At 39.7% G+C, this 16,339-nt stretch overlaps 1 protein-coding gene across 1 annotated transcript in view; it reads right to left on the bottom strand.

The window, feature by feature from the left end:
* Positions 1-16,339, bottom strand: part of HACD2 (3-hydroxyacyl-CoA dehydratase 2) — an 88,310-nt gene that overhangs the window by 14,921 nt on the left and 57,050 nt on the right. Inside the window, exon 4 of the mRNA XM_007449689.1 lies at positions 11,408-11,496. Coding sequence (XP_007449751.1) covers positions 11,408-11,496 — 89 coding nt within the window. The remainder of the gene's footprint in view (positions 1-11,407; positions 11,497-16,339) is intronic.

The raw sequence follows: 16,339 nt of genomic DNA, 5'->3' as shown, positions 1-16,339 counted from the left end.
ACAAGGGTTTTTTTTTTTTTAAAATTTTTTTTTTTTTTTTTTTTTTTTTTTTTCTTTGCGATACGTGGGCCTCTCGCTGTCGTGGCCTCTCCTGTTGCCGGACGCGCAAGCTCAGCGCCCATGGCTCACAGGCCCAGCCACTCCGGCATGTGGGATCCTCCCGGACCGGGGCACGAACCCGTATCCCCCGCATTGGCAGGCGGACCCTCAACCACCGCGCCACCAGGGAGGCCCCCAATCATTCCAACTCTTGAATTAAACAGACCTCCAGGCTTCCAGGCTGCATATCCTTATCTCTCCCAGCCTCAGCTTCCTCATATGGAAACTGAGGTAATATTTGCCTTTGCATGGTTGACGTGAGGTCAGAAAAACCTATCAAATGCTTAGTAAAATGCGAGCCATTTAATATACAGCAGTTATTACTATTATTCCATGAAAGAAAAATTCAATTCAACAAATCTGTATTAAGTTTCTACTATCTATGCTAGCCACTGCTGGGACCCAGTACAGGTTGGTGGCTGCCTCTTAGGCTTAATTAATTACCAAGATGATATTTTGTTTGTTGTTGTTTTGCTTTCTGTTGGTAAGAGTTAAAGGCATTAACCTGTACCAACTCTGGGATATCCAAGGATCTCACCAGCTGCTAGCCTTTCCCAATGTTCTTCCTGAGTTCTGTTTGATTTTCTCACCTCCAAAGAGCACATTATTAACTGAAAAGTTTTCATGCAACTATTTCCTTCAACCAAACTCAAGTATGAGGACTGCATCAGAATGGGGTCATAGTTAGTCCCATCTTGATCATATATACCCAATACAGTCTAAGTATTCTACGAAGCAATAGTCCTTTAACTATAGCAAGACAGCCCGAGAACAATATTCCCAGCAGTAGGTTACTGTGGCCACATAGGGAGAGCTGGGGCATACTCACTCCACTGTCCGCCCCAGACCTCTAAATGTATCATCCTAGTGTGCCTACCCAACACTCTAGAGGAGACAGGATTGATCATTGCCAGAAATGTAATTGACACGGTCAAAAGAACACGAAATTGGCAATATACACTGTGAAATGTCAAGGTTCTTTTGCTCTATGATGGTTTAAGAATTGCAAAAATGTCAGTAAGACAGAAAATAAAAACAAAGGCCCCAATGAAAACAAACAAACAAAGAAAAAAAACCCCAAAGGCTATGAATACCATCTCCTGGAGCATAAATATTAAAACAATGTCCCATGATCCTGGTCCACAGATATTTTGAGTTTGCATAGTGCTTTAAAAAATAGTTGAGCCAGTTTTTTAAGTTAGCGATTTCACATTAAAAAAAAAAAAAACTGTATTTCTGCTTTTTCTTAAAAGAGCGACTGCATAACACTCGATCGATTTGCCAATCACTAGCTGAGGTGAGCACGGCCTTTCTTCTGAGATGATGTACACCCTCTAGTCATCATATTCTCCTTGAACTTTCCTTTAACAGCCACCTGTGGGACAGACATCTGGTGCCAACTGATAAGCTCTGCTACAGATGGCAAAGTGCTACACAAATGTAACACGACTATTTGAAAAACTCTAAAGTTTTAAAAACTATTGAGTAGCATATAAAAACTTGGTTAATTTGATTAGTTTTTACACTTGAAGCTCTCAACATACACTTCTTTGAAGCAGTAACCTCAATAAAAGATTCCCTAAACTTGACCCTAAAAAGACAGCACCAATGCAGAAGGCAAAAGAGATGCATGATTATCGACTTTTTGGTTATCCTGGTAATTTTTTTGCCAGAGCAAAATATAGTAAAGGGGAGAAGATGCAATACAAACGATTATGGCAGCAATTTAAAGAAAAGACAAGCTAAAAGTCTTTAATGCATCAAGCCTAATAATTAGTCTCTTCCCTCCCTTCCAAATGCAAGCACACCCTCAGCATGCTTCCACACACAACCACACATGTGTATCAAGTCACGTCTTACAAATTCCCAAAGCGCACCAGGGTCACTTCAGACTGGAAAAGGGTCCTCTCTCTGGAAAATGCAGACGACTTAGTAATATGCTTTATTTTATCCATGATGCATCACAGCTTTTAAATGAGAGCTTCTTGACTATATAGGGCTTCTTGATATGGGTAGGTAAAAAAGGTTATTGAACCCTCTTCCCAGAAGCAATAGAAATACACTTCATATATATTTCACAGGAGCAGGGGGATAGGGATGATTTCCTCAGGTTCCCCTGTCATCTTTAAGATTCCCACTGAGACCAGTTACCTGCTGCATTCACTGTGCAGGTCAACTGTCAGGAGACTGAACGTACTGGTATTATTGTCAATTTATATATTTGTAATTAAGTCACCTGATTCTCCATATTTATGCTGAAAATACAGTTATACTGAAAAAAGCTACAGCATATAAAGGACCAATTTGGCAAAGGAGCAGATAATTTAAGAGACGGTTCCTCCTCCTACATATTAAAAAAGTTTTCCAATGAATATTTATCAATGCTTTAAAAATGCCACTCATTGTACCATGGAGCACGCCTGTTTAAAAGCAGTTTATAGCTAATAATTTTTAACTTTCCTCGACTTTGCTGACATATTTTAGCAATGCTCACGATGTATGCCACCAGCTAGCTCACTTTTACAGTGTGAAATGAGAATCTCTGAGCTCACTGGGATAATAATGTTGACTATATTTCTATGGTATCTTTGAACTCAAATGGGAGACAAAAGGCCTGTGAAATGGTTTTCAACAAAGGCAAATGTGGGACATGTTATCATGGTGAATCCACTGCAAAGGCCAAACTGCAGATCTCTGAAAGGTAGGGTCTATATGGCCTCCCGCCTCACCATTTTTAATCAACTGCTACCTCTGGAAAAGATGAGAATACCATCCACACTGTTTCCCACACCTGCAATCAGGATTTTTATGACAATTTAATCTAGAGTACTAAACAAAAAATCCCTGGATTTAAAGAATACAGCATACCAAGTATACCATATAAATTTCCTTTGGCTACTATTTATTTTATTTTATTTTTTGCGGTACACGGGCTTCTCACTGTTGTGGCCTCTCCCGTTGCGGAGCACAGGCTCCGGACGCGCAGGCTCAGAGGCCATGGCTCATGGGCCCAGCTGCTCCGCGGCATGTGGGATCTTCCTGGACCGGGGCACAAACCCGTGTCCCCTGCATTGGCAGGCGGACTCTCAACCACTGTGCCACCAGGGAAGCCTTACTTTTTTTTTTTTTTTAAATCACACAGTCATGCACATATGAGATAAAATATATGGAACCTAATTGACTGAAATAAAGAGAATGGTAAATAATATTACACTGAACAACTACAGCTACACTGTCCGATACAGTAAACTCCAGTCACATGTGGCTATTTAAAATTAAATTACATTAAAATTCAGTTCCTCATTCACTCTAACTTCATTTCAAGGGTTCAATATGTGTTCACATACAACTAGTAGCTACTATATCGAACAGCACAGACACAGAACATTTCTGCCATTACCAAAAGTTCCTTTGTACAGTCCTGGGATAGAGGAAATATCCAAAAGAAAAATGCTGGTAACCAACATGTTTCTATCACTATATGGGACCAAAAAGTTACCCTTTTTGGCTTGAAATAAACATCTGAATTCACTTCACTTTCAAACCATGGATGAAAACTGGTTTGAGTGTCAAATTCACTTATTGGTAACTCTCCACTGACAGTACAACTTGACAGCACACTTCTATGACACAGGCTTACTTCCCTGCATTATTTATTCTTCAACTCAAGCTGATGACATATAACCAAAGCTGAAACCACTTAGGCTCCCAGCCTGTAAATCTCATCTCAGGTGCTTCTTTGGGAAACTACTATTTTACACGCAAGGTAACCTTTTTTTTTCTTTCATCATTCTCATTCCTATTCCATGACAGTTTCCTAGTGCCAAAAGTCAAACATCTTTGTTAATCTCAGGACTCCAAGTATCCAGATTTGGTTTTAAACAGGCTTCCTACTATTTCTAAGTAGCAGCAATTACATATATTAAGATACTACCCAATAGTATGAAAATGTCTTATGCTTGAAGAGGATTCATTCCAACAATGAGCTTCTGTGTCAGAAATTTCATTATCAGAAATAGAAGGAAAAAAAATTAGGAGGAAAGTAGGAGACACCACTGATACATCCAGAATATCAATTAAATGGGGGAGAAGCATTTTAGCATAATATTTTAAAAGACTAACTGAACTGTAAATGCACTGGGAAACCCAAGATCTGGAAGTTCTGGGGCAGAGGGAAAGGAAGAAGCCAATAGTGCTCAGGCCTGAAAGGCCTGGCCACCTGCAGGGCAGTCTGGACTGGGCAGGCTGGGGCAGGTCTGGCTTTGAGTCCCAAAGGAACCTCATAGAGTGGGGCACTTTCCTTTGGAGCTGACAGGTCAGGCCCTGGCCCTTCCTGCCCTGAATGACATTCCCCCAAATGAAGATAACCGTGCAATCTTCCAGGGAGTTTGTCTGGTTTAACTGCTCCCTCTCGTGCCAGAATTGAGGAATGGGAACGGATGATGTCAGATTTAGCCCTTGGGGTAAGAAAGCAAAAGAAAAGGTCCCGAGAAACTTCAAGTGTGGGGGTGTTTGTGGGGCAGGGTCACCAATGGAGGAGGGTGCAGTGGAGGGGAGCCGAGGAGAAAAAGATTAACATTAAACACAAGTGAAACTGATTTCCTGATTTTGTTGGGCCTGGAACCTATTCAACTATTAACTGACAAAGGGGGGCTATGTTCTTGTAGGATGTAGCAGTAACACTCACTTGCATGGTTTAAGATGTTTTATTTTATTTTTAACACAACTGACTTAATTATCAAAGAACAGAGTATATAATACGTTTTGAACAAAGGAGTGCCACTGAAGTTTTCCAAGGACTACAAAAGAACTAAGACAATGAGAGAAAGATGCAACATGGAACATCAGAAGTGAGCCTACACTGAACCCAAAAGGATCTAAATATTTTGCAATATTTTGCAATAAAATTTTTATATACGGTTCAAGAAAATGTTGGAAAGGGACAGAAAAACACTGAGAGAAAAACAGACAACCTGATTTTGCCAAAATCACCTACGCTAAATATATTCAATGTCAAAGTGAACCATCCAGCCTTGAGAAAAGTAACACTATCTTTAAGTGTCCATTATTAACAGATGCAGAAGTGGCATTAAAGTACTGCTACAACTGTCTTGGAGTTGTCTAAAGTCTGACAGTGTCTGATTAGCAATCAAATAATGAGGTTTTCCACCTTTAGGAGAGGTGCTAATTTTAAAAGTGAAGGTGATGCAAATCCACCTACAGAAATATTTAAAATAGAAAGTAAGGGAACAGATGGAGTAGGGTGGAGAACTTTATAGACATTTAGCACTCAAGGGGCCAAAAAATACTGAATGTATCCCAATGTCCTTTGCTAACAGAGATGGAACGTCACTGTGGAAATGGCCTGGGCTAGAAGACAGTGGCGTGGCTTCTGGTCCAAGCACAGTACCCAAGGAGGGAACAATGTGCCCCAGATGCAGCCTCTCAGTTCCTCATCTGAATGACACGGATAAGAAGGTGCCCTTCCTGCCTAAGTGAAAGCCCATGTTCATGGGTGGCCATTAGGGACAAGGAGCACATGCAGCCACAGGAAACATGCTAACAAGAGAAGCAAGCCCAAGAGGCAGCACGAGCGCACCGCGAACCCAGCTGGAGGACTCAGCGGAGAAGGAAAACCTATAATGCGGCACAACAGGAAAAGGATCGTGGAGTATCGAGGATACCACACTGTACTTAGTCCTTTAGCTTCCACAAGAGTGGAAAAGGAGAGGAAAAGAGGAAGAAAAAAAAAAACACTGTGTGGCATCTATGAAGGAAGTAGCAATCCTTCTGAAGTGAAACTGCTTTATAAGGGGTTTCAGAAGCTGCTCAGCAAAAAACTGCATATGCTAGAGACCTTGATTTCTAAACACTGCTGCCTTGTTTTCATGTCTTCCCCTCAGTTAATCTCCACAAAAACTCTGTGAAATGAGCAGGACAGATACCAGTATTACCATGTCACAGATGAGAAAAACAAGGCTCAGAAAGTTGAAGGGCTTTGTCCTAAGCCACAGGGTAAGCTTCGAAGTGCACACACTCACCAACTCCTCATGAAAATTATGGCTGTTAAGCCTCCATGTTCTAGAATACTGAGTTTGACTTACCTAGAAAATAACAAAAGTGTCCAAGGAAGATGATAACTCTTGAGAGAACCGAAGAAGAGAGATGTTTGTGCAGTATTTCCTTGGGTGGAAACGATAACGATCTACCTGGAATAATATATGATCTACCTGGTGGCGCTGGCCAGGCAACAAGAAGCACCTGCCCAGGATGGAACCCTTCCCTCCAACTCGCCCCCCAAACAAAGGATGCTTTAGCTTCTTTAATGCCATGGTTTCAAATCTGCCTCTGACTTCAAGGTGGGCCCCTCAAGCTTCCTCTTACATGCAAGTGAGCCTCACAGCTCCACAGACACTCGATTTTGGAGAAGGCACCAGAAACTCCACAGTCCCTCCACTTAGCTGGGTAAGGGAACTCCAGGCTTTCATTCTCTAAGAATGAGACTATGGCTCTCAGATTTGGGACAGAGATGGTGAAATTTGGTTAGGTCTCAAGGAAACTGAGCAGAAGTGGGAAGTAAAATCAAGAAAAAAGAAGAGCAAATAAAATGACAGCACAACACTACAGTTTCTTAGAGCATTTCTCAAACCTCAGAATTCATCAAATTATCCAAGGAGCTTAATAACAGTGATGATTCTCTGTCTCCACTCCCCCAAATTCTGTATCAAATGTGGGGCAGGACCTGGAAAGTGCATTTTTAAGAAGCTTTCTGGTAATTCTGTTCCAAATAGTCCATAAACCTCAGTATGAAAAATGGTCTTGGAACTTTCAAGGAGAAAGGCCAATTAATTGGAGAGATTTAATCAGAGTGTCCTAAAATGAGCACTAAAAAACCAGAGAAGCACGTGGGCAAAGCGCTGCAGACAAGCACCCAGGGCCTACAATTGATTTGTACATTTCACATGTAAACGATCTGAGTGGAGAATCATATGCTTGCGGTATGACAGAACCGCTGAAGAGGGAAAGTGCTTCTGGGTCTGAGATGGGGGTTTTCAACTCCACACGGGATAAAGAAAGTATGGTTAGCACACAAAAATAAGGATGTGTTTACATCACATTTCTAACCGGCGAGAGCAGGTTCTGATGCAGTGGGAAGCCTGTGAATTCAGAAGTCTGCTCTTCAACTCTGCCATCTGACAGTCATTTGCCGCCTCCCTACCTTGCAAACCTTAAATGGAGACTACAACCTACCTCAAGAGACAGTTGTCAAGAGTGGATAATTATAACATATTTTAATAAAGCCCTCTGTAAACTGTAATGCATCAAACAACAAAAAACAGCATAATGACAGAGAACCGGAGGTTACTAACTTTCTTAAACACTGATGGCAAGCTTTTTGTAGGCATCTTGCTGAGAAGTTAGCAGAGATGGCAGGTTAAGTGTTACAAAGCCCAGTGGCATGCCAGAAAGAAGTGGGAAACAGCTGACTGGTGAAATCAGGAGAATTTACAGAGCATTCCAAAGGAATGTGGGCAAACCTCCGTTTCTCCAATGGTGGTAAAGGGTGAGGAAGAAAGGAGAGAAGGCTCAGCACTCCAGAGTATAGTCTATTTTACACAAATTACCGCTAGTAAGGTGTCGAAGGTGTTTGTTGCACTTAGGCTAAAGTCACAGCGAGAGCCCAGCAACTTCTTACTCAACCGCTGCCCATGCCCTGGGACTTCTGCTCCAAGAACATGGCGATCTTACACTAAGAACTCCGGAGAGGATGTGTGTGGGCTTCTCCAATGAGGGCTGGGCCAGGAAAAGGGACAGTGGCCTACCTGTGTGTCCAGGAATCTGGGGCTTGGCTTAGCTACTTTTGGACAAGGAAGAATACATGCCCTGTGGACTTGTCTGTTTCTGAAGGGGGGTCAGAGTGAGGGACAGAAGGTGGCATCTCCCACTGCAATTCACTCTAAAAAACGTCAATCTTTTTTCAGTTCAATGAGGAGACAAAGACACAGACCCAAACAGAGGGTGAGGGGAACAAATGCCCATAGAGGCCTGATGTGGCAGTAGCAGTGGCCAGCCTGGCTAAGGAATGGGGAAGAAGCCAGTTCAGTTCTGGAGGTCAGGTGGGAAAACTGGAAAGGAAACAGGTTAGCTAGAATTTCTGATTCCCTCCTGTATCCCTCAAACCCTATGTCCCACCTTGAGCTTGTCTGTTTTATCAGAAGTTTTACTTTGCTTATATAAAAAGTCCTTTTAAAAGGAAAGAAGTAGGAAGGTTATTTGCTATGTTAGGTCAAGAAAAAGCTTTTGAGCATAGAGACATTTTTTCTGTAATATCCTGCTCATCAAGGTGTCCTGCTAGTGATGGTGGGTCCTTATACATCATAAAATAAAACCATCTGATCACCTTTTAGTTCTATGATATACCTGGTGACATCTATGTGACTAGCATTCCATGCAGTAAAGAATTATAATGACAAGTAAGGATGCATGTCCTAAAGGGCGTCTTAAAAGAAAATATACCTCAAATATGAAAAAAGTAGTATCTAGTCTTAAAAGGTATACAGGCTATACCTTAGTACATCATGTACAATTACAGAAAACAAGGGGAATGAGCACAGAAAATATAAGCAGGCCAGAGAGGGTGGAACAAGAGTCCAAATCCAAATGTAATGCTATGAAAATGAAGAACCTATGTCCACTTTAGAGGGAAATATGATGGAAAAACAAATTGAGAATGAAAGTAGAGTACTGTGAAAAGAATTTGAACATGACTATGAGAAAGTGATATATATTTTATGAAGCAGTTATTTCTGAGGTCAATTTCCCTATGCATTGGTTATGTGATTCCCACCATTAAAATAAACAAAGCTGGATATAAAGAAAATACAGATATTTTAAAGATGTTTCAGTAAAACAGAAGAATGGAAGTTTAACAGGGAAGCCATATGTAATGCTGTATAGAACAAACTGAATTATAGCTAACACGAAACTCTATGGCAGGAAAAATAGCCTTTGGCCAAGAGAAGGGGGTGAGGAACAGGTCACAGACAGCAGCAGACTGGCCTCTGAAATGCCACAGCAACAGCTATTAGCTATTAGCAACTTGGGGTGGGCCAGGAGGGAATCTACTGCCATAAACAAAAAGATGAATGGGTTCTTTTCAAAGAAAAGGGGAATGAGGAGAAAAGAAGTGTGATCTTGGAACAGCAAATACTGTTTATGTGAGAAAGGAGTAAGTCAATTAATCAATAGGGTATATGTGAAAAGAAGAGGACCCAAGAGGTGACAGAAAGACAATAAAATTTACTACATTCCTAAGAAAATGATATGTTAACAATAGTAGAAATTGGGTAAGTTTGGTTGCAGAGAAACAATTTTGAATATGCAAATCTAACAAGCATATAACTTAAATTATTGTAAGGCTCAAATATGACACTACCTGTGAAACCATCTGTTAAATGTCAAGTCTGTGCATCTGTCAGGCAGGAGGCTACTGAGGGCAATGGCCAGGTCGACATAGCTGTAATCCACAGAGACATTTAATAGCTTTCTAACCCAAGCTGTCTTCCTGCTCTGCCCAGGAAATCCTGGCAAATGTCGGTAACAGCGATATGGTAACAACTGCTTAACTTGAACTGTAATCATTTTTGATTGACCTGTCTACCACCCCGTTTGCCAGAAGTGCTAATAAGCAGAGGAGTGGTTATTGAAGCAGAGGAGAGGAGAAGCAGAGGCCACGAATAACCCATCACCTGGAGCATTGGCTCCTGGACACCTAGTGTCTGACTCTACTGGCAAACTGATTAAACACTCCAGAGTTGAAAACACTCTATCTTCATTTAATTATCGAAAGTACAGAATTACCTGTTTAAGAATATAAATGAGTTACTATTAGGAAGAAAGTTTAAGTCACTTAAGACTATTGGGAAATTAAAAATTCAAGTTGCTGGTTAAAATGGAAAGGACAGAGTGTATACACAAAAGTAAAGGAGGAAGAAATACAGGTTAAAAATGACTTATAGAAAGAACTTTGAAACCAATGAAAACAATAACTTTTCCTTACTCCAGAAACAAGAATGAGGTCAAGGGGCAATATGCTACATTAGGATTTACTTGCCTGTTTTTGACTTTTTTTGTTTTTTAAGAAATGTGATTACTCTAAAAAGTGAACATGTAAAAAAGTATGAGATTCTTTTACATTCTTCCTACACAGAAAGTGTAGACAGACATCTTCAAGGAGTGAAAGAGCTTAAAAGAAAAAGTCTGTGAATCTATAACAGAAACAATAACTTAGCTTAGTCAATTTTGCTTAAAAACTCATTAGCTATGTGCATTTTTCTGTATGTATATCATACGCCAACAACAAGTTAAAAAAAATCATTAGTTAAAATACAAATGAAACTGTCTAAGTAAATCCTGAAAAACAAAATGTTTTGACAGGGATTTCAGAGTAATAGAAGACAAAGAAAAACCAGAACAATGCTAACGGATTAGCACATTTCATGAGCTAAAGAACCCAATAATGCTGGTGATAAGTTACTGGGACTGGAAAACTGAAAACTGAATCTTCCTGGTGGCTACAGGTACTCTTCCTCACGATGACATTAGCAAGTAATAAGTGACTTTTAAAAAGCCAAAAACATACTGGAAAACAATTCCCTTCCCTGATACCAGAAAATGAAAGCTTAGTTGTGGATTTACACCCATGGTAAATCTCTCCAGTTCTTACAAGAAGCATCCCTGGGCCTGCCTGGGTATCCACCACCCCAGACCCCCAGCAGAAGGTATCCACAGATCCCTGGGCCTGCCCGGGTATCCACCACCCCAGACCTCCCAGAACCACTAGACTCAGCACACTTGGGAATTCCATTAACCCTGGTGGGCTGGGTGGAAACAAGTTTGTTTCTCCTGGTCCTACAAAGATTGGACTGTTCTGGGAATGCATTAATGTCCCTCACTTCCACAATGGTCCCACTAGAAGGATGAAGATGTCCAGAGTTTATGGTGCTGGATCCAAACAAGAAAGCAGAAAAATATAACTGAGGTGCAGACCACATCCATACCAGCCAAATCTCCAAGGGAACTGAGATTTCAGGACTTTGTGTAATATGTCTTCTCTTTACAACACTGCGTATTTGGGGTATGTTTCCCACTAGTAACCCAATTCCTACAGTACAAGGGATTTTTATCTGGGCTATACTGATATGACCTGGAGTTCCATCTTTAGCCATAACACACACGTGAGAAAGAAAAGTTGACTAACGTTTGTTAAAGCGGATAGTATTTTATTTTTGTCAATTTAAACACTTACCTCTTTGACGCTATGTGTTACTGCCCATATTAAAAAAACTCTTGACATCACCTGGAAAGAAGTCAGGACAACAGAAGATGGAACAATTCCTGAAAGAAATTTTAGGATGGGTAAATAAATGTATTGTACTAGTTTCAAAATGTAATAGATTTTCTAAAACATCCAAATTTTAATGTTTAAAGCCAAAACTATCATTAGCAACTGAAACTTATCTACATTGCTATATAGACTATGTTTTTCTATGTAGTCAATATTAAAACTTTTTCCTCCCTCAAAACAATAAAATTGTTAATGGCAATAGCAAACCACAGAATCTAGGTACCTTTCGTAGGTCTTTCAAAACCACTTATAAAGGTAGAGAAAATAAAACCACTGCTTAACCTTTAAAATTAGACATTGGACGTTCCTTTTACAATACGCGTTTCAAAAATGAACAGTCAACTATGGAAGGAAAATCAATGGTATTTGTGTCACTGGAATATTGGAAGCTCCTGGATATCAGACTTGATATGATATACTATCTAATGGTTAAGTTGGCATCTTTTATAACCCACTTGAAGATTCTGCCAACAAGTGGACAAAATCAAAGTTTATATACCATCTCTTCTTACTTTGCTCTTAACAGTAAGCACTGGTACAATTATCTTCCCAATGTTCTCAAGTTATAACACTGGAATCATGTTTAGTTATTTCAGATAATCATCAAGTTTTGCTAAGTTTACATTTCTTTGGCTTCTCCCTTCAGTTCCTACAACCACAATCTAGAGACCAGCCACAACCATTATATAAAATTCTTCCCTCCTTTAATTCATCTTAAACCCAGCAATAAGTCATTATCTGAAAACATTCTCCTATCTTTGTTAACTTTACACTGGCAAGGAACTGCTACAAAAATAAAATCTGGAAGCAGAATTATGGGTATGCAGTCCAGTAGCCCTTCCACCATTTCTCACTGGTCTTACTGCTACCAGCAACTAGACTTACCAACTTTCTGGACCTGTCAAGTTGCACGTGGGCAACTCCACACCTGCCATGAACCCCTCATCACAGGTTGTAAATTCTTCTTCCGCTTTAAAACTAACCTCATCTTCAATACATTCAGTGGACTGTCCCTGATCAATTTTCACTCTTCTAAGCCCTCTAAAATACACTCAGACTTCTAGACATTTATATAGTTGGACAAACTACAACTTGCCAAAAGACCATGTGCAAATCAAATAAAGCTCTATAGGTTTGGCTATGAAAGAAAATTGTATCTTAGAATAGTTTTAAAGAAGATCTGGGCTTTGAAGAGGTAGGGTTTGGTTCTCAAAAGCAAGTAAAATGGACATGTCAAGCACAATGCTTGGCATATAAAGTTGCTCAATAAACCTCTGTAGAATGAATAAAAGAAAAATATAAATGTATGGACATATAAATCAATGGAATAGAACTGAGAGTCCAGAAATAAACCCTCACATTTACAGTCACCTGATTTTCAACAAGGGTGCCAAGACAATTCAGTGGAAAAATATTTATCTTTTCAACAAATGGTGCTGGGACAACTGGATATCTTCATGCCAAAGAATGGAGCTGGGATACTTTCTTACACCATATATAAAAAGTTACTCAAGATGGATCAAAGACCTAAATGTAAGAGGTAAAATTATAAAACTCTTGGAATAGAGTTATTTACATAGATGTAAATTTTGTGACCTTGGATTAGGCAATAGTTTATTAGATATGATACCAAAAGCACAAGAAAAAAAAAAGGGCTTTATCAAAATTAAAAACGTATGTGCTTCAAAGGACACCATCAAGAAAGTGAAAAGAAAATCCCCAGGTAGGAGAAAATATCTACAAATATATATAAGTAAATATATACAAAATATATAAAGAACTCATAATTCAACAATAAAAAAAACTACCCCATCTAAAAATGGCAAAGAATCTGAATAGATACTTTTCCAAAGAAAATATGCAAATGGTCAATAAGCACATGAAAAGGTGCTCAGCATCATTAGGGAAATGCAAATTCAAATCATAATGAGATACACTTCATGCCCACTAGGATGGCTATCATTAAAAAGACAGATGATAACAAGTGGAGATGTAGAGAAGCTGGAACCCTCATGCATTGCTGATTGGATTAGAAAATGGTGCAGACACTCTAGAAAACAGTCTGCCTCAAAATGTTAAATACAGAATTACCCTATGACCCAGCAATTCCACTCCTAGGAATATATATACCCAAGAGAAATGAAAACATATACCCACACAAAAACTTGTACATGAATGTTTGTGGTGGTATTCATATTAGCCAAAAAGTGGAAATATTAAAAATGTCCATCAACAGATGAATGGATAAATAAAATGTGGCAAAGCCATATAATGGGACATTAGAAATAAAATAAATAAAAAGTAATAAATAAAAGGAAATGAAGTAATGATACATGCTACAATATTAATGAAACTTAAAGCATTATGCTGAGTGAGGAAGCCAGTTACAAAAGATTACATGTTGTATGATTCAATTTACATGAAATGTCCAGAGTAGGCAAAATTATAGAGACAGAAAGTAGATTAGTGGTGACCTGGGACTGGAAAGTTAGGAAGAAAATGGAGAGTGACTGCCAATAGGTACAGGGTTTCTTTTTGGGGTGATGAAAATGTTCTAAAATTGATTATTGTGATGGTTGCATCACTGTAAATACTGAACTGTATATTCTGAATGAATGAATTGAATGATATGTGAAGTACAGAGCCCGATGATATAATATGTAATACTGCCAAAGAGGCTAATTAGTGAGTCAAACATTAAGTGTATATACTTAGCCAGATCGCATTTCAAATAAGAAAAACTAAAAAAGATTGACAAACAAAAAGTTTTCCTAAATGAGTTATTAAGCATTTGCCACTCAAGGAAAGATCACCACTCTTTCTAGCTTTTTTTTTTTTAACTCAAAGGCCAGCTCATCACATAAAAACATGATTTTTTTTTTCCTTTTATTTCTGCTCTTTCTTTTTTTACCACTAAACAATGGGCTAGACTGCTAACGGTCTGAGCAGTGCTGCTATATTTGGGTTGCTGCTATATTTGGGTAGGGATCAAAAAAGTCCAGGATCTGGGGGCTTCCCTGGTGGCGCAGCGGTTGAGAGTCCGCCTGTCGATGCAGGGGACGTGGGTTCATGCCCCGGTCCGGGAAGATCCCACATGCCGCGGAACAGCTGCGCCCGTGGGCCATGGCCGCTGAGCCTGTGCGTCCGGAGCCTGTGCTCCGCAACAGGAGAGGCCACAACAGTGGGAAGCCCGCGTAAGTCCAGGATCTGGACCTCAGATTTCCAAGTTCAAAAATCTAATTTTATGCCACTCACGAGCAAGAACTAGGCTCTTGGGAGACTGACTCATTAGTCAAATCCTAGTTATTAAACCAAAATGTCAATTTATTCACTTGTAATAGAGGCACAGCCTTTGTAATTACTAAATGTCTGGGATTTTAGAGACCCTCATCTAGGGGTGCTTTTTTCTGCTGTCAAAATCAGAATGCTTTGTAAGTGTGACTTTAAACAGAGGCATCTGGGAGATCTGAAGATGAATATCACAATTCAGTTATATACAGCTTTATTAATTATCCCTTCTCTACTATAAAGCTCCCTTTTCTAGGAAACATGAATATTTATATATGTTTCCCTTTCAAAAGTGCGAAACAAAAATTATCTGATTGGTTTCCTTAAAAGTAAGTTTTGGTAACCAAAAACAAAGATTTACTTTTCTGGTAAATTTCCCACCAGTCTTTTCTTCTAAGTATATTTTTAAATACAGTTCAACTTCCATTGTTTATACTCTTTGTGGTTTGCTTTTCTCATTTAACATTTTAAGAAATTTTCTATCTTACAACAAACATATTCTTCAAAATTTTTACCTTGATTCATAATATTCCTTTGAGTTGAATATGTTTGCTTACCTATTCTCCTTCTGTAAGACATTTAAATTGCTCCAATTTCTTGACACTATAAATGAAGTAATGCAGTATTACAAATAACACTTAAAATTTTTTGAGGCTTAGACCCCCTTTTTTTTTTTTTTTTTTTTTTTTGCGGTACACGGGCCTCTCACTGTTGTGGCCTCTCCCGTTGCGGAGCAACAGGCTCCGGACGCACAGACTCAGCGGCCATGGCTCACGGGCCCAGCCGCTCTGTGGCATGTGGGATCTTCCCGGACCGGGGCATGAACCCGTGTCCCCTGCATCGGCAGGCAGACTCTCAACCACTGCGCCACCAGGGAAGCCCCTTTAGACCCTTTTGTTAAAAAAGGATTATTTCCTTGGGACAGTTCCCAGAGGTATAACTGCTAGGTCAAATGGCATGAATGCCTTTAAAGCTCTTAAAATATACCGCCAAATTGCTTTCCAAAAAGTTCGTATCAATATACACTCCCACCAGCAGCATAAAAGAGTGCCTGCTTTAGCACAGCCCCAGAAGTAAATTTAAATCTTAGTAAGTTAGGGAATAAAAAGCTGATCAACGCTTTCTAATTTGATGCAGATGCAGAGATGTTTCTGGCTTTGCCTGCAGGTGCTTCTGCATTCCCTATCCAGGGAAATCTGTCTAGCTAGGCACCTGAATTTTTTCCAAGTGATGCCATCCATACCAACTCTCACTTAGCTTCAAAGCATATGAACCTACCTCAACCAGTCACCCAGCAAATAGCACTGCTGGCCCTCACCTGACAGCCCAATCTCAAAACGCCTCCTCTAAGAGATCAGTAAAAAGGCCAGTGGGAGGAACGAACCCTTTCATAGGGAAGACCATCTGAAATCCAGGAGCTCCAAGTTTATCCTTGGATTCAAGCCAGACAAAAATAGAGGGCCACACAGATGAAACATATTATTTTAGCTCTGAAAAGAACTGACATCACTGAGTTGGGTTTATTGTTATCATCAGGTCGTTTTC

Source organism: Lipotes vexillifer, unplaced genomic scaffold, assembly GCF_000442215.2.
Source record: "Lipotes vexillifer unplaced genomic scaffold, Lipotes_vexillifer_v1.1 scaffold1378, whole genome shotgun sequence".
Classification (NCBI taxonomy): domain Eukaryota; kingdom Metazoa; phylum Chordata; class Mammalia; order Artiodactyla; family Lipotidae; genus Lipotes; species Lipotes vexillifer.
The sequence above is the reverse complement of the archived record's forward strand: the minus strand, read 5'-3'. Positions and strand labels throughout refer to the sequence as shown.